The 24490-nt window shown below is 37.8% G+C and overlaps 1 protein-coding gene across 2 annotated transcripts in view; it reads left to right on the forward strand.

Moving 5' to 3' along the window:
• Positions 1–24060, forward strand: part of CFAP36 (cilia and flagella associated protein 36) — a 73903-nt gene extending 49843 nt beyond the window's left edge. The window contains exons 4-11 of one of the 2 annotated variants that reach the window (XR_013164272.1): positions 709–823; positions 8794–8881; positions 10596–10647; positions 12345–12447; positions 14363–14477; positions 22983–23032; positions 23218–23367; positions 23889–24060. Coding sequence is in view for 1 of the 2 variants with exons in the window: in XM_077134270.1 (XP_076990385.1) it covers positions 709–823; positions 8794–8881; positions 10596–10647; positions 12345–12447; positions 22983–23032; positions 23218–23367; positions 23889–23990 (660 nt within the window). In the remaining variant the exon portion in view is untranslated. The remainder of the gene's footprint in view (positions 1–708; positions 824–8793; positions 8882–10595; positions 10648–12344; positions 12448–14362; positions 14478–22982; positions 23033–23217; positions 23368–23888) is intronic. The other variant, XM_077134270.1, reaches the window with a different exon arrangement.
• The last annotated feature ends 430 nt before the right edge of the window (positions 24061–24490 follow it).

Raw genomic sequence — 24490 nt, forward strand, 5'->3', positions numbered from 1 at the left:
TTCTTGAGTGTTTTATACATTCTGGATATTAAACCCTTATCAGATATATGATTTTCTCTCATTTTATGGATTGACTTTTCACACTTCTGATGGTATCTTTTGATGTACAGCAGTTTTTAATGAAAGTCCAATTTATTTTTTGTTGTTGTTGCCTGTGCTTTTGGTGTCATATTTAAGAAATCATCCAAGATCATGAAGATTTGCTCCATCTTTTCTGCTAAAACTCTTAAAAGAGTTTTAATTTAAATTCTTAAATTTAAGTACTTGATCCATTTTTTATTAATGGATAATTTTGTAGTTAATGATTTACCATTAAACAAACCATTCAAGTGAAAGAATATAAACTGAATTGATATTATTATTTTGGTTGAAAAACAAATCCAAATACCAAAATGGTAAGTTTTAAAAAGTAATTTAGATTCTGATGTTGTTTTTTCAGTATAATTCAGCAATGGCTCATTTGGAAAGTATATCACTGTAAGCCTTAGCTTCCTGGAGGCATGGTAGTTGGGAGACCTTCTTGAGAATTGTACTTTGAAGCCTTTTAAAATAAAAGTCTTAAAATGTCCTTTTGGGTCATCTAATCATAAAAAGTAATGTGGTATTTTTTATTTAATGCATCATTTTGCAAAGTGGAAATGATATTAACATGTGGCAAGTAATTTTTAAAATTTATTTTTCATTTAACCTAAAAACTTCTTTCCACAGGCCATTTTGCAACCTGTTTTGGCAGCAGAAGATTTTTGTATCTTTAAAGCAATGATGGTGCAGAAAAACATTGAAATGCAGCTTCAAGCCATTCGAATAATTCAAGAGAGAAATGGTAAATTGTTGAACTAGAAATTTAAGTGCTAAATGCATTTTTTTGTACTATTCTGGTTAATGTAGTCTTAAATATAACTGTCTTCATAATTTTATTTCAGGTTTGAAAGTATGTGGCTGACCTCCAGTGTTTAAGAGTGTAAACTTCCTAATTAGTTTGTATTTGACATCTGAAGGAAAGCAGACCAGAATTTGATTCAATGATGTTTTGTTTCAGAGAGCTCTTTTTTCTGTCCAGCCATTGAGTTTATGGAATTTAGTATTTTTGAGTGGTCACAGTTAGTACTGTGGAGAGAATGTTACTACTCTTCTCCTGGCATGTTAGTGTTACCGGTAGGGGACAGTGGTTTTCAGGCTTTATTGAAAAGCTTAGCAAAGTACACCTGGATGGACCCCTGTTTCTGATTCAGTAGGTCTAGGGTAGGACCCAGTAATTTACATTTTAAACAAGTTCCCAGGTGATGCTGCTGCAGTTGCTGCAGTTCTCCACAGAGAACCACTGTTACAGGGCAATAGGCAGATTTGATTACACCAGCATCAGCTGGAGAAAAAAACAGAATTCAAAATGCTAGTAACTCTCTGGTTTTTTTTTTTCTGAGTCTATGCTTGATCTCATTTTCTTTCCAGCTCTTCCTACTTGGGTTCCTTTTTTGTGTACCTGAATTATCTGTGACAGCCTGACTTAAAGCATCTGAGTTTCTTACCATACTTCTTGTTATTGTACCATCTCCCTTTCAACCCAGGGTCTTCTCAGTGTTTCAGATTTTTAAGTCTGATAACCTGACCTTAATTCCTAGATGTTTCTTTGCTCAACAGATTGCCATTGATATTCTTTACCATGGTTTATAACCTCTCTAATGGTTTGGCAATAGGGCCTTTCCTTTGATTGTTTCTTGTAGTTTTGAAAATGTAGTTTGTATTTGTTGCTGTTAAAGTTCTGGAGCATGTAACAAAAGAACTTCTAATGTTGCAGGGCCCTTGGGGTGGATTAATTTGTCTAATGTGAGTAGAGACTCTATCCTTTAGAGTCAGCCAATATTGTAACCATCTCCTAAAATCCTTAGAAGCTTCCACCACAGGTGTATTAGTTAAGAGTTCTCTAGAGAAACAGAATCAACAGGGAACACTCGCAAATATAAATTTATAAAAATGTCTCACGTGACTGCAGGAATGCAGAGTCCAAAATCCTCAGGGCAGGCTGTGAAGCCGACGATTCCGATGGAGGGTCTGGATGAACTCCACAGGAGAGGCTCACCAGCCAAAGCAGGAAGAAAGCCTGTCTCTTCTGAATCCTCCTTAAAAGGCTTCCAGTGATTAGATTAAGCATCTCTCATTGCAGAAGACACTCCCCTTTAGCTGATTACAAATGGAATCAGCTGTGGATGGAGCTGACATGGTCATGATTTAATTCTATGAAATATCCTCATTGCAACAGACAAGCCAGCACTTGCCCAACCAGACAAACAGGTACCACCACTTGGCCAAGTTGACACATGAACCTGACCATGACAGTAGGCAAGAGTGCTGTTGTCTGTGGATAGGAAATGACACCACCTTAGCCCTAAAGAATGCGTGAAACAGTGCTATTGCCTTAGTGTAAATAAGCTTGGAAAACAGTATCTTTTTTCTTTGTCTTTCTAGCATGGTTTGCTCTATTAAATCCTTTCCTCTGAATTGTTCTGAAACTATGCTTTATTCTGACCTGTGGAATAGAGAATTCAGATAATCATTTTATATTGCTAAACTTTGTCTTCAGATGTAATGAACATTGACAGTGGCAGTATATTGTTTTCAGTTTTGAATTTAACAGGAAATTCATTTAAATTTTAATAAAAAGGGAACAAATACTTACAGCTTGTATCAGTTTAATGCTTCAGGCTGCCTATATCAGGAAATCCCAATGAAGATGCCTTAAGCAATAGGAAATTATCATCTCACCAATCAGGAAGTTCAGAAGAAGGGAGAGAAAGAAGTTGAGTCCTCCATTGATTACTTTCAGTGACTCAGTGATGTTTTCAACGACCCTGACACTTTCCATCTTTGTACTCAGGGTCTCCTAACATGTTGGCACTCTGGCTGCATTGAATGCAGACACAGCAAGTGTCTCATGAACAAAATGGCTATTTCCTTCTGAACATATCCTTTTCTTAGCAAGGCAACAATGTCATGGAAGCCCCTAGGACTTTGCCTTTCAGATCTTATTGATCAGGATTGGGATCATATGCCTTTCTTAAACTTTCTGGCACTGGGGTTAAGTAAACCATTATGATTGGCTTAAACCAATCATGAGTCATTCTCCAGGGATGGGGGAGGGCACGCTTTAAGTACTTGGCTGCTTGATAATTGCACCCAATTTGGTTTATATAGCAAGGAAGGCAGGGGGAAATGATGTGGAGTAATGGCTGCTGTCAAGGCACAGAGTGGGGCAGTTTATTTATTTATATTTAAATATAAACTAATACTTAGTTTCTGCCATAGAGGTTTTTTAAAAAATACTGGTACTTAAGACTGTTGCTTAACTTAGAACCAGGGAGAACCTTATAGCTAACTTGATTGTTCTCAAAACTGTAGGCCATATGAATATTGCCTTTATGGTGAGGAGAACTCAAAAGGCTCTCTGGATTCTTGATTTTGTCTTATCAAAGAATTTGGGGAAAATGGAAATCAGAACATTATTTTGACGTATTCATACAGTTGAGTTATTCTTGCCTCAGTATTTTAAATTTTCCTTAGAATATTTGGAAAATAATTTTATATTTTTTGACTGAGCAAAAATATGCCGTAGATTGGTCATTTGTAACTGTAAATTTCTTGTTTGTGATATTGTACTGTAGTTTTGCAAGATGATACCACTGGGGGAAACTGAGTGAAGGATACACTGGATCTCTCAGTATTACTTCTTGTAACTTTATGTGAATCCGCAGTTTATCTCAAAATAAAAAGTTAAATTAAAAAATTCACTTTTAAACATTAAGGGAATTAGAATAATAACACTACTCTAAGAGAAGATCCAAATCCCATAGTCATTTGTGGATAAAGAAATGGGAGGTAAAAATTGAAAGACATGCTGCTGATGTTATGGAAATACAATTATAAATATGAAGTGATCTGTTTATCAGGAAGATATAGATAATAAAGTAAATTAAACTGCCACTTAACATTACTTGCCATAAATTATTTTTTTGTACTGGAGTGGGATTGGTACTACCTAAATTTGTAGTTATTGGACCTTAGATAAGTGAACTGAAGCTCCAAGGGCAGAGCTTGTTATTCATCTTCATATCTCCTAAAGTGCCGAGCACCAGGCTTTCTGCTGGACACTGTTCAATAGTATTTATTGTGGAATGAATGAAGAGTATTAACACGCTGTTTCAATTAGCAAGAGTATTTTATTTTATATTTTTCTTTGTGAACTCTTTTCTCATTTATTGAACACATTTAGAACAGCATAGTTACATTATTAACCCCAACTTAATGATTTCAGTGGTAGATCCTCAGCAGGATTAGGGAAGAAAATAGCTTATATTAATTTTATATTGCCGTATATTATTATTATTTATTTATTTTATTTTTATTTTTTATTTTTTATTTTTTTATTAACGGAAAGAAAGAAAAAAAAAGAGAGAAATTAACACAACATTTAGAAATCATACCGTTCTACATATACACTCAGTAATTCTTAACATCATCACATAGATGCATGATCATCGTTTCTTAGTACATTTGCATCGGTTTAGAGGAACTAGCAACACAACAGAAAAAGATATAAAATGTTAATATAGAGAAAAGAAATAAAAGTAGTAATAATGGTAAAAAAAAAACCCTATAGCTCAGATGCAGCTTCATTCAGTGTTTTAACATGATTACTTTACAATTAGGTATTATTGTGCTGTCCATTTTTGAGTTTTTATATCTAGTCCTGTTGCACAGTCTGTATCCCTTCAGCTTCAATTACCCATTGTCTTACCCTGTTTCTAACTCCTGCTGGACTCTGTTACCAATGACATATTTCAAGTTTATTCTCGAATGTCCGTTCACATCAGTGGGACCATACAGTATTTGTCCTTTAGTTTTTGACTGGACTCACTCAGCATAATATTCTCTAGGTCCATCCATGTTATTACATGCTTCATAAGTTTATCTTGTCTTAAAGCTGCATGATATTCCATCGTATGTATATACCACAGTTTGTTTAGCCATTCTTCTGTTGATGGACATTTTGGCTGTTTCCATCTCTTTGCGATTGTAAATAACGCTGCTATAAACATTGGTGTGCAAATGTCCGTTTGTGTCTTTGCCCTTAAGTCCTTTGAGTAGATACCTAGCAATGGTATTGCTGGGTCGTATGGCAATTCTATATTCAGCTTTTTGAGGAACCGCCAAACTGCCTTCCACAGTGGTTGCACCCTTTGACATTCCCACCAACAGTGGATAAGTGTGCCTCTTTCTCCGCATCCTCTCCAGCACTTGTCATTTTCTGTTTTGTTGATAATGGCCATTCTGGTGGGTGTGAGATGATATCTCATTGTGGTTTTGATTTGCATTTCTCTAATGGCCAGGGACATTGAGCATCTCTTCATGTGCCTCTTGGCCATCCGTATTTCTTCTTCTGGTAGATGTCTGTTCAAGTCTTTTTCCCATTTTGTAATTGGGTTGGCTGTCTTTTTGTTGTTGAGTTGAACAATCTCTTTATATATTCTGGATACTAGACCTTTATCTGATATGTCATTTCCAAATATTATCTCCCATTGTGTAGGCTGTCTTTCTACTTTCTTGATGAAGTTCTTTGATGCACAAAAGTGTTTAATTTTGAGGAGTTCCCATTTATTTATTTCCTTCTTCAGTGCTCTTGCTTTAGGTTTAAGGTCCATAAAACCGCCTCCAGTTGTAAGATTCATAAGATATCTCCCTACATTTTCCTCTAACTGTTTTATGGTCTTAGACCTAATGTTTAGATCTTTGATCCATTTTGAGTTAATTTTTGTATAAGGTGTGAGATGCGGGTGTTCTTTCATTCTTTTACATATGAATATCCAGTTCTCTAGGCACCATTTATTGAAGAGACTGTTCTGTCCCAGGTGAGTTGGCTTGACTGCCTTATCAAAGATCAAATGTCCATAGATGAGAGGGTCTATATCTGAGCACTCTATTCGATTCCATTGGTCGATATATCTATCTTTATGCCAATACCATGCTGTTTTGACCACTGTGGCTTCATAATATGCCTTAAAGTCCGGCATCGCGAGACCTCCAGCTTCGTTTTTTTTCCTCAAGATGTTTTTAGCAATTCGGGGCAACCTGCCCTTCCAGATAAATTTGCTTATTGGTTTTTCTAATTCTGAAAAATAAGTTGTTGGGATTTTGATTGGTATTGCATTGAATCTGTAGATCAGTTTAGGTAGGATTGACATCTTAATTATATTTAGTCTTCCAATCCATGAACACGGTATGCCCTTCCATCTATTTAGGTCTTCTGTGATTTCTTTTAGTAGTTTTTTGTAGTTTTCTTTATATAGGTTTTTTGTCTCTTTGGCTAAATTTATTCCTAGGTATTTTATTCTTTTAATTGCAATTGTAAATGGGATTCGTTTCTTGATTTCCCCCTCAGCTTGTTCATTACTAGTGTATAGAAAAGCTACAGATTTTTGAATGTTGATCTTGTAGCCTGCTACTTTGCTGTACTCATTTATTAGCTCTAGTAGTTTTGTTGTGGATTTTTCCGGGTTTTCTACGTATAGTATCATATCGTCTGCAAACAGTGATAGTTTTACTTCTTCCTTTCCAATTTGGATGCCTTGTATTTCTTTTTCTTGTCTAATTGCTCTGGCTAGAACCTCCAACACGATGTTGAATAATAGTGGTGATAATGGACATCCTTGTCTTGTTCCTGATCTTAGGGGGAAAGTTTTCAATTTTTCCCCATTGAGGATGATATTAGCTGTGGGTTTTTCATATATTCCCTCTATCATTTTAAGGAAGTTCCCTTGTATTCCTATCTTTTGAAGTGTTTTCAACAGGAAAGGATGTTGAATCTTGTCAAATGCCTTCTCTGCATCAATTGAGATGATCATGTGATTTTTCTGCTTTGATTTGTTGATGTGGTGTATTACATTAATTGTTTTTCTTATGTTGAACCATCCTTGCATACCTGGGATGAATCCTACTTGGTCATGATGTATAATTCTTTTAATGTGTTGTGGGATACGATTTGTATGTGATGGCTTGTTTTTCTCTTGCTGCTTTCAAATCCTCCCTTTCTCTTTGACCTCTGACATTCTAACTAATAAGTGTCTTGGGGAACGCCTATTTGGGTCTAATCTCTTTGGGGTGCGCTGCACTTCTTGGATCTGTAATTTTAGGTCTTTCATAAGAGTTGGGAAATTTTCAATGATAATTTCTTCCATTAGTTTTTCTCCTCCTTTTCCCTTCTCTTCTCCTTCTGGGACACCCAAAACACGTATATTTGTGCGGTTCATATTGTCCTTGAGTTCCCTGATACCCTGTTCAAATTTTTCCATTCTTTTCCGGATAGTTTCTGTTTGTTTTTGGAATTCAGATGTTCCATCCTCCAAATCACTAATTCTATCTTCTGTCTCTTTATATCTATCATTGTAGGTATCCATTGTTTTTCCATCTTTTCTACTTTATCCTTCACTTCCATAAGCTCTGTGATTTGTTTTTTCACTTTTTCTATTTCTTCTTTTTGATCAGCCCATGTCTTCTTCATGTCCTCCTTCAATTTATCGATTTCGTTTTTGACGAGGTTTTCCATTTCTGTTCGTATATTCAGCATTAGTTGTTTCAGTTCCTGTATCTCATTTGAACTATTGGTTTGTTCCTTTGACTGGGCCATATTTTCAATTTTCTGAGCGTGATCCGTTATCTTCTGCTGGCGTCTGGGCATTTAGTCAGATTTCCCTGGGTGTTGGACCCCACAGGTTGAAAATTTTTTCTGTGAAATCTCTGAGTTCTGTTTTTCTTATCCTGGCCAGTAGGTGGCACTCGTGGCACACGTTTGTCTACAGGCTCCACCAGTAAAAGTTGCTGTGGGTCCTTTAACTCTGGAAAACTCTTGCCGTAGGGGAGGTTTGGCAGCCAAAGCGTCCTGGAAGAGTGCCAGCTGGCCCGGGGGTCCGAACACGGGGAGGGTCGCCGTCCGCCACAGCATGGGAGAGCACCTGACCGAATTTCTTAGTCGGCCCGGGGCGCCAAGTGTGGCAGAAGGGTGCCAGCTGTCGCAGCCTGGGAGAGTGCACTGTTCCCAGCCGGACCAGGGAGTCACGTGTTTGGAAGTGACCCCCTGGTCACCGTTCTCCGCAGTCTGGGGATTTTCGACCCAACTCTCTCAGTTGGTGCAGGGGGCCTCGCGTGGTGGGGGTGCCAGCCGCCGCGGCCCAAGGGGACCGCCTGCCCAATTCTGCCAGCTGGCCTGGGAAGGAGGAAGGAAGGAACTCCGGCCGCTTGCCGTCCCGCCCAGGAAAACCCGCGCCCTTCGGTGATCTCACCGGAGCTGGTTCTCCCAGACAGTCAGCCGTTCCAGGATGGGGTACGCCGTCCCTTTGATCTCCGTCGTGGCTCCAGGAGCTGCTCTGTATTGTCTCCACTCCCCCAGTAGCTGTTCTGGAGGAGGAAAGGTGAGGGTGGCAAGGCTGTCGAGGCTGGTGGCGGAGGAGCCGGTGAAGGCAGAAGAGGGCATCGTGGTGGTTGGAGAGCCGCCAGAGCAGGAGTGCCGTATATTATTTTTAATAGGCAATACAAATGATTACTAAGAGACATTTCTAAGTAAAATTGTGTTTCTTTGTGGGAATGAGTCTCTAAAACAAAAAGTTAAAAAGATGATAATTAAAAAGATAATATCTTGGAACATTTAAGTGACGATAGGTCTTGTACTTCTTGATGAACTAGAACAGTGAGAGGTCAACATTTTCAGTTTAACTGATATTCTTCCATGTGACCTTTGGTTTTGAACAGGTGTGTTACCTGACTGTTTAACTGATGGTTCTGATGTAGTCAGTGACCTTGAACAGGAAGAGATGAAAATCCTGAGGGAAGTTCTTAGGTACCTTTTTAAAATTATTTTTTGAATGAATCCTAAGTATTATTGTAATATGGTCTGTATGTGTGCTTTTTATTAAAAAATGTTATGAACAAGTAAAATACGTAGAATCTCTACTGAAGACAATGAAAATGGTTTATTTATGCATTTTATCTGTTTATAAATGTATTTATTAAATTCCTTAATTAACAGAAAAAAATGAATTTCATTTGATTCCTACCAGATCAGCCCAATGGGAGGGCGTTCTTCCACTCCCGTCATGGGAATTGGAAACTAGATACCCATGGGAAAAAGTTGCAGTGGACCCATCCTGATCCCTGAAAGGGGTGTAGTAGCAGTATATTCCTGGTTTCTGCATTTTAGCATTAGAGGTAGTTCAGTCTAGGTGGCTCACAGGAGGAAGATGGGCATCCAGACTCCACAGACTGAATAACTCACTGGGTGGCAGGTAACTTGCAAGGAAAGGAGGACAGTATTTTGCTGGCCACTGCCTCTCCCCAGTTACATGACTTTCAGCCAAAGGTCTGGCCTGAAGTGTGCAGCCTCTAGAGTAATTAGTAAACATTTCTTTTTCCCTTGGTTCTGTTGTCCCCTGATCCCTAAGGGAGTTTTTGGAAGGAAGGGGGAATTGTAGTGCCTATTTTAAATCTCCAGCCAGGATATACTAGGTTTAGGGCAAAAGGATATCAGCAGCCACCTGTGCCACTGGCAGAAAATAGCCTTGGCTTTTGGGGTTCTTTCCTTTCCAGCCATACCACCCAGGTACACATGTCTATCTTATGGCATTTTTGTACTCCTCCTACCTCTCCCCATCACTAAAGCAGAGGAGGGGTTAGGCAGGTTGGTCATTAAGGGGGTGGACCTAGTGGGGAACTAACAAAGTAGCTCCAGGCTTAGTGCTTAATTTCAGGTGCTTGTAGTGGTTATGGGGAGGGAGGCAGATGTGAGGCCCTCAGTTGTCTCAGCTGAACTCAGCCCTTCCTGCCAGATCTTGCTTTTCATGGCACAGGAAGATGCAAGCCTGAGACATCATAGAATGCTTTGAGTTTATAGGTTTAAAGGAGTAAGGTTATTTACTAATATATTAGAGGACTGATAAAGTTTTACTTGTATCAGTTTCTTCTGTTAGTTGACTAGTGTTCTGAAAACTAATCAGCTTGAACTTTTAGATTTTTTTTTCCTTAGGGCTTTTGGAGGGAGGTATACTATTGTGTAAAGTGTGGCCATAGAACTTACTTATAAATCCGTATGAGAGTTGATTTGCTGTGTTTCTAAATGAGACTTCTCCAGTCTGCTGTTAAAAAATCAATAGGTAAACTTTGATAGAATAGTATCAGCAGAGCTTCCTGATAGTTCAGGTACCATTGGAAAACTGAGGAGAGAAAGGGATTTAATAAGGGGGGGTGTAACTGATCTCCCTAAAATCTATCAGATTTGAGTTTAGAATTTAGGTCTTTGTTCAGCTTGGGGTCATTTACGTTTCTCTAAGAAACAGGTAAACCTGTACTTTATGTTGTTAACTATATTATGCTGTATATACCGAAGTATATCTTTCCCACTTGATCATAAACTGCTTTAGAGAAAGACCTTGTTGTTTTCTATCTTTGGGCCCAGAGTGACTTGTGTGCATAGGATAACTTGTTAGTTTGTTGAACTGTATTTTTTTTTGGGCCAAAAAAGAAAATTTACTTTTCTCCCTTCTTTTTATATATTTCAGAAAATCAAAAGAGGAATATGACCAGGAGGAAGAAAGGAAGAGAAAAAAACAGGTGTCTTTAGAACATATTAATATAATACTTATTTCATTGCTGTTTTAAGTTTACAACTAGTTTTGGATGTTAAAGTTTAGTTTATGTGGAACCACACAGTTCTGTAGAGTTTTCATATTTTCTCGGCAAGTCTATTTATATTTAACCTTTATGTGTGAAGAATTACTTGTCTTTTTAACTTTTAATTCACCCAGAAACTTACATTTTAAATTCCACGATAAAGACCAAAATATTAACTCCAAAAGACCATTATACCTTTCATATTTTGGGAATTTCCTTATAAAAATTTCCCTTCATTTTATGAGTAAAAGAAGATTAAGAAAAATATAATACTTTCCCACCTCTTTGGCTCATTTACTGTTTTGAAACAGCAACCACAGCTACTAATGGAAGGTTCCTTGCAGGCTTTCACATTATCAGTTTGAAGCTGAATGATTACTGGTACACTGTTCTTCCTTAAGAACCATTTCCATAGGATTTCAAACTGCTTTTTCCTACAATGCCTAATTTTTCCTAAGGATAAATTAAACATGTATCTGGCTGAGGTGAGGTAAGCTAGTATTATTCCCTCCCCTCCCCTTTTCTAGCTGCCTCGCTTTCCACGTTTTCCTGATCTCCCTAGAGAAGGGAAATCTCATATAAACTCTCTCTCAGTCATTTGAAAGTTGCTTTCCTTTTTTTCCCTTCAATCATTTTACTCCAAGGTAGTGGAACAGAAGAAAGAAAGACATTTTAGGATTAAGAGGTGATTTATGTATCTTTGAATACATTTCTTTTTATTAAATATAGGTGAAGTACTTAGATGTTAGTAAAGACTTTTTAATACGAAGGGATAGAACAGAAGCCTCTATTCAAAACTACTATTTTCAAAACTACTATTAGAAAATAATAGTATTAACTTGGATTTATGAGCAAACTACATTCAGTTCAGGCTCCTTGCATAATATTATGTTTTATGAGAATATAATTGATTTTTATTTCTTGTTTATACTTTTTAGACACACAGAGGAAGAGATGGTATTAATGACCTCCTTATATCTATATAGTGGACTTATATCTAAATCATAAGCCCCAGCATATAGGGGCTTATGATTTAGATAGCCATGAATTATCTGATAAGCTACATTGTAATTGGGTTTTCCTCTATTTTTAAGGAAAATGAATCAATGTCAGTTTACCTCTATCCAAAATTTAAATTATTTCTTTGGTTTAATATAGTACTTCATATTAGAAATGGAAATAAACCAATTTGTGGCTTCTGCAAACATTCCAAAGTAGTGGTATACTTAAGTGGAAAAGCATGCCAAAAATCAGTGGTTTTATTTTCACTTAGAGTATTTTTATAGTGTCTTACTCAGGGTCACGTGAGTAGTAAGAGAAAAGACTAGGTTTGAGCCCAGTTATGGCTATGTCCAAAGCCCTAATCATACTAGTCACCTTTAGCATTGCAGGATATGAAATGAGAATATTTATCTACTTCCTAAATCATAAAGTAGGAGATCTCTAATGCTGGCAACATTTTAAAAACCTTGGAAAAATAGAACTTGTTCATTACTTTGTGTGTGTGTGTGTGTGTGTGTGTGTGTGTGTGTGTGTGTGTGTGTGTGTATATATTTACTAATGACTTTCAATTCCTTAAGTAGTGAGTGAGAATTCATCTAAAATGTTCTTTTTAATTGTATTATGGATTCCTGAAGATAGCAGAAGCTAAAACAGAAGAGCCCTCAGTAGATGCTAGTGAAGCTGCAAAAACGAGTAATTCCCACAGGGAAGGTGAACATTTTACACACCCACCTTCAGGTAAGGTCAAAGACACTGAACTTTTTCTAATAATATGATTAGATAAACATTGATAGAGATTGTGTTCCTTTCTCATAAATACTATTTCAACCTTTAAAATCCCCAGAAAGGAGTATTAAAGTTGGATGTACCAGGAATATACTGGCTTTTAATGATGAGGTTTTATTAGTTTACAAGTTTAAAATTCTGAGGCCGTGGAAGTGTCCAAATTAAGGTATCAACAGGATACCAACCTTTTCTGAAGAGAGACTGCTGGTGATTGGACTCCTTTGTCACATGACCAGATGCTTGACGATGTCTGCTGGTCCTTCTCTCCCAGGTTTCATTAATTTCAGCCTCTGGCTTCGGTGGCGGCTTCCTTGTTTCCTGTGTGTCCTCTCAGCTCCTCTGGAGGCTTTTTCTCTAAACTTCTCTGTGCTTTTTCTGTCTTTTATCCTCCTAAAAAGGACTCCAGTAAGAGGATTAAGACCCACCTTGAATGAGGTGGGTCACTTCTCAGTTGAAATAACCTAATGAAAAGATACCACCTAAATAGGTCTACAGCAACAGGAATTTAGCTGAAGAAGTGATAGGTAGGAAATACACAGCTGATGGAGAGGGTGTTTCCCAAATTTCCATGAGACCTGAAATTTAGGGCTTAAGAAAGCCACCAGCTTTGGTGCCATGGTTTGCAGCATCTGAATCTTCACCTAACATTTGGTATTCTCTTTGTTGCCCACAATCATATGGTATTTGTGAGTGAGAAGTTGAACTTGTAAAGATAACATTATTTTCCTACTGAATTTAATCACAACTAGAAAATAGGTAGCCAATTTGTCCAGAGTTAAGTAGTCAGAAACTGTATATTTGAATTCAATATCATTCAGAATCCTTGTGGGAAATGTTAATGGCTGAACTTATTTACTATCCTGCAACCCCATTCTCAGATTGTCCGATTTCTTATTTAAGAAAACAAGTAATTCTTGATGGAAATAAATCCTGATCAGTTAATTTTATCATGAGTTTCTGTGATTTTAAATAAATACCCTTTTTTCAATGAAAAACAAAAACTCCATGAGGAAGATATTATGGTCGTTATTATCCAGCCTTCCATCCAACTTTTTATTTTAAACGAGAAACTCAAGGAATTTGAGTGATGACCAAGATGACTGTGCTCTTAAATGGTGAAACTGACTCATCTGGGTCTTCTCACTTCAAATTCTGTGTTCTTTCTAACACTTAAGTTTAACAATCATTTCTTCTCCTATAATTTCAGGAAGTTAGGTTTGATGTTTACCTTTGATTTTAAGGAATCAGATTTTTGGTTTATGAATCAGTGGGGGAATATGAAACAGAAGCAGATTTATAAAGTTACATTGTTTCTTTCTTCCAAACGAGTGTTATCATTTCTTTTTTTTCCCCTCCCTATTCTAGAAAGTGTGCATGGGATAATCTCATTTGAATTAAATCTGTGAAAGTCCCTGTAGAATTGTATGAGCTGTTTTAATTTGATTGATTTGATCGATGGCCCAAATTTAACTTGTTTTATGCAGAGCTAGGCACATATAATATTTCAGTCTTGTGTCTGACACAGTTTGAATAAATTTGCTCGAGTTCCTTCCTGTTATTGAGAAGCTATAAGAATACTTGCTCTCAAACCATATATAACTCATTTAAGCATATTAATGGCACAGAATAGATGTCAGGGAAGTCCAAAGGTAATTATTTTAGTTTTCAAAAACAATTCTACCTCTTTGTCCGCCGGCCCGGCGCGCGGCGCCCACGCCCCGCAGCAGCCGGCCCGCCCGCCCTCCTCTCCCCTCTTCCCCCTCCTGCTCCGGTGGCTCTCCAACCACCACCGTGCCCTCTTCCGCCTTCACCGGCTCCTCCGCCACCGGCCTCTACAGCTTTGCCACCCTCACCTTTCCTCCTCCAGAACAGTTAGTGGGGGAGTGGAGACAATACAGAGCAGCTTCCGGAGCCACGACGGAGATCAAAGGGAAAGCGTACCCCATCCTGGAACGGCTGACTGTCTGGGAGAACCAGCTCCGGTGAGATCACCGAAGGGCGCGGGCTTTCCTGGGCGGGACGGCAAGTGGCGGGAGTCCCTCCCTTCCTCCTTCCCAGGCCAGCTGGCAGAATTGGGCAGGCGGTCCCCTTGGGCCGCGGTGGGTGGCGCCCCCACCACGCGAGGCCCCCCGGACCAACTGAGAGAGTTGGGTCGAAAATCCCCAGACTGCGGAGAACGGTGACCAGGGGGTCCCTTTCAAACACGTGACTCCCCGGTCCGGCTGGGAACAGTGCACTCTCCCAGGCTGCGACAGCTGGTGCCCTCCCGTGCTGCGGCGGCCGGCGACCCTCCCCGCGTTTGGACCCCCGGGCCGGCTGGCACTCTTCCAAAACGCTTCAGCTGCCGAACTTCCCCTACGGCGAGAGTTTTCTAGAGTTAAAGGACCCACAGCAACTTTCACTGGTGGAACCCGTAGACAAACGTGTGCCACGAGCGCCACCTACTGGGCAGGATAAGAAAAACAGAACCCAGAGATTTCACAGAAAAATCTTTCAACCTGTGGGGTCCAATACCCAGGGATTCTGACTAAATGCCCAGATGCCAGCAGAAGATAACGGATCACGCTCAGAAAATTGAAAATATGGCTCAATCAAAGGAACAAACCAATAGGTCAAATGAGATACAGGAGCTGAAACAACTAATGCTGAATATACGAACAGAAATGGAAAACCTCTTCAAAAACGAAATCGATAAATTGAGGGAGGACATGAAGAAGACATGGGCTGATCAAAAAGAAGAAATAGAAAAAGTGAAAAAACAAATCACAGAGCTTATGGAAGTGAAGGATAAAGTAGAAAAGATGGAAAAAACAATGGATACCTACAATGATAGGTTTAAAGAGACAGAAGATAGAATTAGTGATTTGGAGGATGGAACATCTGAATTCCAAAAACAAACAGAAACTATCCGGAAAAGAATGGAAAAATTTGAACAGGGTATCAGGGAACTCAAGGACAATGTGAATCGCACAAATATACGTGTTGTGGGTGTCCCAAAAGGAGAAGAAAGGGGAAAAGGAGGAGAAAAACTAATGGAAGAAATTATCATTGAAAATTTCCCAACTCTTATGAAAGACCTAAAATTACAGATCCAAGAAGTGCAGTGCACCCCAAAGAGATTAGACCCAAATAGGCGTTCCCCAAGACATTTATTAGTTAGAATGTCAGAGGTCAAAGAGAAAGAGAGGATCTTGAAAGCAGCAAGAGAAAAACAATCCATCGCATACAAGGGAAACCCAATAAGACTATGTATAGATTTCTCAGCAGAAACCATGGAAGCTAGAAGACAGTGGGATGATACATTTAAGTTACTAAAAGAGAAAAACTGCCAACCAAGACTCCTATATCCAGCAAAATTGTCCTTCAAAAATGAGGGAGAAATTAAAACATTCTCAGACAAAAAGTCACTGAGAGAATTTGTGAGAAAGAGACCAGCTCTGCAAGAAATACTAAAAGGAGCACTAGAGTCAAATACAAAAAGACAGAAGAGAGAGACATGGAGAAGAGTGTAGTAAGAAGGAAAGTCAGATATGATACATATAATATAAAAGGCAAAATGGTAGAGGAAAATATTATCCAAACAGTAATAACTCTAAATGTTAATGGACTGAATTCCCCAATCAAAAGACATAGACTGGCAGAATAGATTAAAAAACAGGATCCTTCTATATGCTGTCTACAGGAAACACATCTTAGACCCAAAGATAAATATAGGTTGAAAGTGAAAGGTTGGGAAAAGATATTTCATGCAAATAACAACCAGAAAAGAGCAGGAGTGGCTATACTAATATCCAACAAATTAGACTTCAAATGTAAAACAGTTAAAAGAGACAAAGAAGGACATTATATACTAATAAAAGGAACAATTAAACAAGAAGACATAACAATCATAAATATTTACGCACCAAACCAGAATGCCCCAAAATACGTGAGGAATACACTGCAAACACTGAAAAGGGAAATAGACTCATATACCATAATAGTTGGAGACTTAAATTCACCACTCTCACCAATGGACAGAACATCTAGACAGAGGATCAATAAAGAAATAGAGAATCTGAATATTACTATAAATGAGCTAGACTTAACAGACATTTATAGGACATTACATCCCACAACAGCAGGATACACCTTTTTCTCAAGTGCTCATGGATCATTCTCAAAGATAGACCATATGCTGGGTCACAAAGCAAGTCTTAACAAATTTAAAAAGATTGAAATCATACACAACACTTTCTCGGATCATAAAGGAATGAAGTTGGAAATCAATAATAGGCGGAGTGCCAGAAAATTCACAAATACGTGGAGGCTCAACAACACACTTTTAAACAACGAGTGGGTCAAAGAAGAAATTGCAAGAGAAATTAGTAAATACCTCGAGGCGAATGAAAATGAAAACACAACATATCAAAACTTATGGGACGCAGCAAAGGCAGTGCTAAGAGGGAAATTTATTGCCCTAAATGCCTTTATCAGAAAAGAAGAAAAGGCAAAAATGCAGGAACTAACTGTCCACTTGGAAGAACTGGAGAAAGAACAGCAAACTAATCCCAAAGCAAGGAAAAGGAAAGAAATAACAAAGATTAGAGCAGAAATAAATAAAATTGAAAACATGAAAATAATAGAGAAAATCAATAAGACCAGAAGTTGGTTCTATGAGAAAATCAATAAGATTGATGGGCCCTAGCAAGATTGACAGAAAGAAGAAGAGAGAGGATGCAAATAAATAAGATCAGAAATGGAAGAGGAGACATAACTACTGACCTCACAGAAATAAACGAGGTAATAACAGGATACTATGAACAACTTTACGCTAATAAATACAACAATTTAGAGGAAATGGACGGGTTCCTGGAAAGACATGAACAACCAACTTTGACTCAAGAAGAAATAGATGACCTCAACAAACCAATCACAAGTAAAGAGATTGAATCAGTCATTCAAAAGTTCCCTAAAAAGAAAAGTCCAGGACCAGACGGCTTCACATGTGAATTCTCTCAAACATTCCAGAAAGAATTAGTACCAACTCTCCTCAAACTCTTCAAAAAAATCGAAGTGGAGGGGAAACTACCTAATTCATTCTATGAGGCCAACATCACCCTCATACCAAAACCAGGCAAAGATATTACAAAAAAAGAAAACTACAGACCAATCTCTCTAATGAATATAGATGCAAAAATCCTCAGTAAAATTCTAGCAAATCGTATCCAACAACACATTAAAAGAATTATACATCATGACCAAGTAGGATTCATCCCAGGTATGCAAGGATGGTTCAACATAAGAAAATCAATTAATGTAATACACCACATCAACAAATCAAAGCAGAAAAATCACATGATCATCTCAATTGATGCAGAGAAGGCATTTGACAAGATTCAACATCCTTTCCTGTTGAAAACACTTCAAAAGATAGGAATACAAGGGAACTTCCTTAAAATGATAGAGGGAATATATGAAAAACCCACAGCTAATATCATCCTCAATGGGGAAAAATTGAAAACTTTCCCCCTAAGATCAGGAAGAAGACAAGGATGTCCACTATCACCACTATTATTCAACATTGTGTTGGAAGTTCTAGCCAAAGCAAGTAGAGAAGAAAAAGAAATACAAGGCATCAAAATTGGAAAGGAAGAAGTAAAACTATCACTGTTTGCAGATGATATGATACTATACGTAGAAAACCCAGAAAAATCCAAACAAAATTACTAGAGCTAATAAATGAGTACAGCAAAGTAGCAGGCTACAAGATCAACATTCAAAAATCTGTAGCTTTTCTATACACTAGTAATGAACAAGCTGAGGGGGAAATCAAGAAACGAATCCCATTTACAATTGCAACTAAAAGAATAAAATACCTAGGAATAAATTTAACCAAAGAGACAAAAAACCTATATAAAGAAAACTACAAAAAACTACTAAAAGAAATCACAGAAAACCTAAATAGATGGAAGGGCATACCGTGTTCATGGATTGGAAGACTAAATATAATTAAGATGTCAATCCTACCTAAACTGATCTACAGATTCAATGCAATACCAATCAAAATCCCAACAACTTATTTTTCAGAATTAGAAAAACCAATAAGCAAATTTATCTGGAAGGGCAGGGTGCCCCGAATTGCTAAAAGTATCTTGAGGAAAAAAAAACGCTGGAGGTCTCACGCTGCCTGACTTTAAGGCATATTATGAAGCCACAGTGGTCAAAACAGCATGGTATTGGCATAAAGATAGATATATCGACCAATGGAATCAAATAGAGTGCTCAGATATAGACCCTCTCATCTATGGACATTTGATCTTTGATAAGGCAGTCAAGCCAACTCACCTGGGACAGAACAGTCTCTTCAATAAATGGTCCCTAGAGAACTGGATATCCATATGAAAAGAATGAAAGAAGACCCGTATCTCACACCTTATACAAAAGTTAACTCAAAATGGATCAAAGATCTAAACATTAGGTCTAAGACCATAAAACAGTTAGAGGAAAATGTAGGGAGATATCTTATGAATCTTACAACTGGAGGCGGTTTTATGGACCTTAAACCTAAAGCAAGAGCACTGAAGAAAGAAATAAATAAATGGGAGCTCCTCAAAATTAAACACTTTTGTGCATCAAAGAACTTCATCAAGAAAGTAGAAAGACAACCTACACAATGGGAGACAATATTTGGAAACGACATATCAGATAAAGGTCTAGTATCCAGAATTTATAATGAGATTGTTCAGCTCAACAACAAAAAGACAGCCAACCCAATTACAAAATGGGAAAAAGACTTAAACAGACACCTACCAGAAGAAGAAATACGGATGGCCAAGAGGCACATGAAGAGATGCTCAATGTCCCTGGCCATTTGAGAAATGCAAATCAAAACCACAATGAGATATCATCTCACACCCACCAGAATGGCCATTATCAACAAAACAGAAAATGACAAGTGCTGGAGAGGATGCGGAGAAAGAGGCACACTTATCCACTGTTGGTGGGAATGTCAAAGGGTGCAACCACTGTGGAAGGCAGTTTGGCGGTTCCTCAAAAAGCTGAATATAGAATTGCCATACGACCCAGCAATACCATTGCTAGGTATCTACTCAAAGGACTTAAGGGCAAAGACACAAACGGACATTTGCACACCAATGTTTATAGCAGCGTTATTTACAATCGCAAAGAGATGGAAACAGCCAAAATGTCCATCAACAGAAGAATGGCTAAACAAACTGTGGTATATACATACGATGGAATATCATGCAGCTTTAAGACAAGATAAACTTATGAAGCATGTAATAACATGGATGGATCTAGAGAATATTATGCTGAGTGAGTCCAGTCAAAAACTAAGGGACAGGGCGGGCCGCGGTGGCTCAGCGGGCAAAGTGCTTGCCTGCTATGCCGGAGGACCTCGGTTCGATTCCCGGCCCCAGCCCATGTAACAAAAAACGGAAAAACAAAATACAATAAAAACAAGAAAATGTTTAAAGATGTTTCCCTTTCTTCCTTCCTTCCCTCCTTCTATCCTTCCTTCCTTCTCTCTGTCTTTCCTTTAAAAAAAAAAAAAAAAAAAAAAAAACAAAAAAAAAACTAAGGGACAAATACTGTATGGTCCCACTGATGTGAACGGACATTCGAGAATAAACTTGAAATATGTCATTGGTAACAGAGTCCAGCAGGAGGTAGAAACAGGGTAAGATAATGGGTAATTGGAGCGGAAGGGATACAGACTGTGCAACAGGACTAGATACAAAAACTCAAAAATGGACAGCACAATAATACCTAATTGTAAAGTAATCATGTTAAAACACTGAAAGAAGCTGCATCTGAGCTATAGGGTTTTTTTTTTACTATTATTACTTTTATTTCTTTTCTCTATATTAACATTTTATATCTTTTTCTGTTGTGTTGCTAGTTCCTCTAAACCGATGCAAATGTACTAAGAAACGATGATCATGCATCTATGTGATGATGTTAAGAATTACTGAGTGCATATGTAGAACGGTATGATTTCTAAATGTTGTGTTAATTTTTTTTTCTTTCTGTTAATAAAAAAAAAAAAACAATTCTATTTTTAAATAAATGGGCACAGCTGACATTCCAAGAAATCACTTCATACAGAGTGATGGAAGCTTATATCAGGAAGACCTGATATGGGAAGAATGGCAAAGATTTCCCACCTCTTGTTTTGTCCTTTACTCATGCCTTTCCGTGGTTCTCTAGGGAACCAGAAATGAATAGCACGTCATCTCAGACTGATGTAGAGTTGTCAGAGCTATAAAGATTTTTCTTGAGACTTGCTGGCTTTCTTATGCTCTTTTTTAAGAAATCAAGGGCGGGCCACGGTGGCTCAGCAGGCAAGAATGCTTGCCTGCCATGCCAGAGGACCCAGGTTCGATTCCTGGTGCCTGCCCATGCAAAAAAAGAAAGAAGGAAATCAAGTAGGGTGTTTTGGCTTCAAGTATTTCCTCTCTAGGTCTGAATTAGAGTATACAAAGATGTTCACAACTAACAAATTCAAGGCACATAAATGCTTATGTGCATGAGTTCCCCTCATCAGAAATAAATTGAATTATCCCTTCTTCAGCTGTTTTTCCAAATTTGGGTACTAAGCCTACCTCAGCTAGAGTCACTCTCAGTAGTGATGGCCATGCTCTGTCTGCATTTGATGACCAACTTGTTTAAGCTCATCTTTATTTCTGTTCTGCTAAGCTCCCTGTCTGGGTTGAAATGGTAGCTCCAGCCTCATTCATCTCTTTCATGGAGACTTCTCTTACTGCCCCAAGGGCCTGTTGGGCTTTTCTTCTTCCTAATTCACTGGCACTTCAGTCAGATCACACACCCCATGCTAGAGCAATAGTCCTTGTCAAGTCTTTGCTCACACACAGTTCTACTTCTAGTTTTGCTATGCTAGCATATTTTTAGAGATGTGTACCGGATTCTCCCATCATGCTTTTAATTCTTACCATCATTTTTACATAGGTCTTTGCCTGTCTGTCTGCTTTGTTTCGGGGCCCATGTTCTTAACACTGAAAATGTCTTCTTAAAAAAATCAGCTTATCGTATAATAAAAAATGGCTCAGACAATTAGAATATTAATCTCCCTTGGCATAAGTTACCAAATAGCTGGGAAATACTGAGTACTGATATTACATGTTCTTCCAAGTTCTACTTGCTTTATGAATCTTTACATTTTATTAATTTATTGGCAGTGTTTATAGTTCTCTTCAATATATAATTACATATTATTCATATTACTGGTACTTTCCCAATGTAAAAAATTGTAGCTTTACATTAACTGTTCTGAAAATATAGGGTCCTTTACAGTTTTCTGCAAGCTGAGATTTTTTTTTTATTGTGTTAACACGGATATATGAAACTTGCCATTTTAAACATTTTAAGTGTACAGTTAACTGGCATTAATTGCTTTTATAATGTGTTACCAATTATCATCCTTACCAGAACTTTTTCCTCACCCTTGGTAACCTGTAATCTACTTTGGTTTTATAAATTTGCCTGTTCTAAATATTTCTGTTAAATGGAATCATACTTGTCTTTTTGTGTCTGGCTTATTTCATTTAGCATAACACTTTCAAGATTCATCCATATTGTCACATGTATCATTCCTTTTTACAGCAGAATAATTTATTTATAAATACCGTGTTTTTTAATCTATTTGTCTGTCTCTGGACACTGGGTTGTTTTCACCTTTTTTGGCTAATGTGAATAAAGGTGCTATGAACATTGGTGTGTCTGAGTCCCTGCTATCAGTTCTTTGGGGTATATACCTAGGAGTGTAATTGCTGGGTCATATGGTGATTCTGCGTTTAACATTTTAAGGAACTGCCAAACTGCTTTCCACAGTGGCTGTCCCATTTTACATTCTCATCAGCAGTGAATGAGAGGTCCAGTTTCTCTATGTCCTCACCAGTACTTATTTTCAATTGTTAAAAAGTCATCCTATTGGGTATGAAGTGATATCTCACTGTGGTTTTGATTTTGCAATTATATTATTAGTGAGGGATTAGTGTGGTTTATTTGGCTTATGTGGCAATCTTATACAATATTATAGTTTAACATTTAGACAAGGATTTTAGCTTTTTGTGGGTATACTACCTTATAGATAGCAGGAGCTTTTTATTTGTGGAAATGTCATTATTCCTAAGATAAGAAATCATAAATCATTAAAAAAATTTATCAAGTTCAAGCGTCTCGAGGGCTGAGACCGTATTTATTGTTCTCACCTAGTGACTGGCATAATGTAAGCAGTTAATCAGCATGTGTTGGGTGAATGTGTAAGTATGAGAAGAAAACAGTTATTAAACATTAGCTCATTTTGGTGAATGTAGCCTAATATTTAATATTTTTTATGATATTCTAATTGGTCTCATTGTCTAATTACTGCCAGAAGTTAACGTGCATTTTGCTTATCGGTCAGTACAACCCTTGGTAAGAGAGCTGGAAATGTTGCCTGAAACTTCCTCCTTTTCCCCAAAAAGGTCTGAAGATACCTGGCTTAGAGCATGTGAGCATGGATGGACCAATAGCAGTAAGTAGAAAATGTCCCTTTAAGGACTGTGAGCAAAATGACAAGTTGCTGGGAATGAACAATATAAACAGCTATACACTTGGCTTTTTAATTTTGAAGTTAAGCTTTTAATTGAATCAGTCAGTGGGTATCTGTGCCACTCATTATGTGGACGTGAATTTAAATATCTCCTTTATTTGACCCAGCATTTATCAGCCCTTGGAACAGAAGAGCTCCAGCAACGAGAGCAGTATCTCAAGCAGAAGAGAGATAAGTTGATGTCCATGAGAAAGGATTTAAGGACTAAGCAGATACAGAATAATGAGCAAAAAGGAAAACCAGCTGAAGAGGTAGAGGTATGGCTAGCCTCCTAATATGTCACAATTGGCAGATCTAGAGGTGGAATTCTCAAAATCAGAGTATGTACAAAAAAGCCTTAATAAAAATTTTATGTATAGATCCATTCATATTAACAACCCTGCTAGTGTAACCTAGTTACACTACCTGCACAGTAAGCTAGTGCTTACTGTGTCTTTTCTGGGCAGTGAGGTGGTTGTGATGATTTTGTGAGGTAGAAATTATAAATCATTAAACATTTGTTTTAAGTTTCTTTACGTGCCTTCCTCTGAGTGCTTAAAGGTTAGTAGTCTATCTTGCCTCAGCCTTTTGAAATGTTGTAATGTAGAGCAGCATCAAGTAGCTCCCACCTCCCAATAGGCTTCCCCCAAGAGATCTTGCAAAGAGAGTTAAGGAACCTGTCTACATCTGAGACTGCCAATCTTTGTTCACTTGAAGCAGTTTGTTGGCAAATTGATTTTAGACAAATGAACCCATCTTATACTGTAAGCCAACTTTTTTTTCTTAACTTCTTTTTAAGGAGATGACAGAGAAACCAGAAATGACAGCAGAAGAGAAGCAAACATTACTAAAGAGGAGAATGCTTGCAGAGAAACTCAAAGAAGAAGTTATTAACAAGTAATTCTAAGAAAGAATTTAGCTAACCAGCAGAAATTCAGATTTTCTTAAAAATAAATGATTTAATCCTTAAACCAAGCCTGTCAGTTTCAAATATTTGTTTACGAATGCAAACATAAGCTCATTTTTTACTGTTTAAATATTGGAGGTGGAGGTATGTGGGGAAGGCAGCTGTTTATACTGATTAGTACAGATTTCTGGATAACTTAAGAGAAAATGTCATGAAAGAAAACAGTTGATAGTACATTCATTCATTCAAGTTTGGTGCCTTACTAGGTTTGCTCCAGGTATTGTGCTAGGTGCTAAAGATACAGTAGTCAATTAGATTGACAGGGTCACATCCTTCACGGGGCTAGTGAAGAAGGCCCAGTGATGAAAGTGTTAGAAAGGAGAAGCACCCAGTGCTGAGTCTCCATGAGAAAGTGATATTTAAGCCGATTGGAAGGCTAAATGCAGAGGAAGGGGAAGGAACACATCAGGCCCTGCAGCAGGGAAGAATAAAAG

The sequence above is a fragment of the Tamandua tetradactyla genome, chromosome 17 (genome assembly GCF_023851605.1).
Source record: "Tamandua tetradactyla isolate mTamTet1 chromosome 17, mTamTet1.pri, whole genome shotgun sequence".
Lineage (NCBI taxonomy): Eukaryota > Metazoa > Chordata > Mammalia > Pilosa > Myrmecophagidae > Tamandua > Tamandua tetradactyla.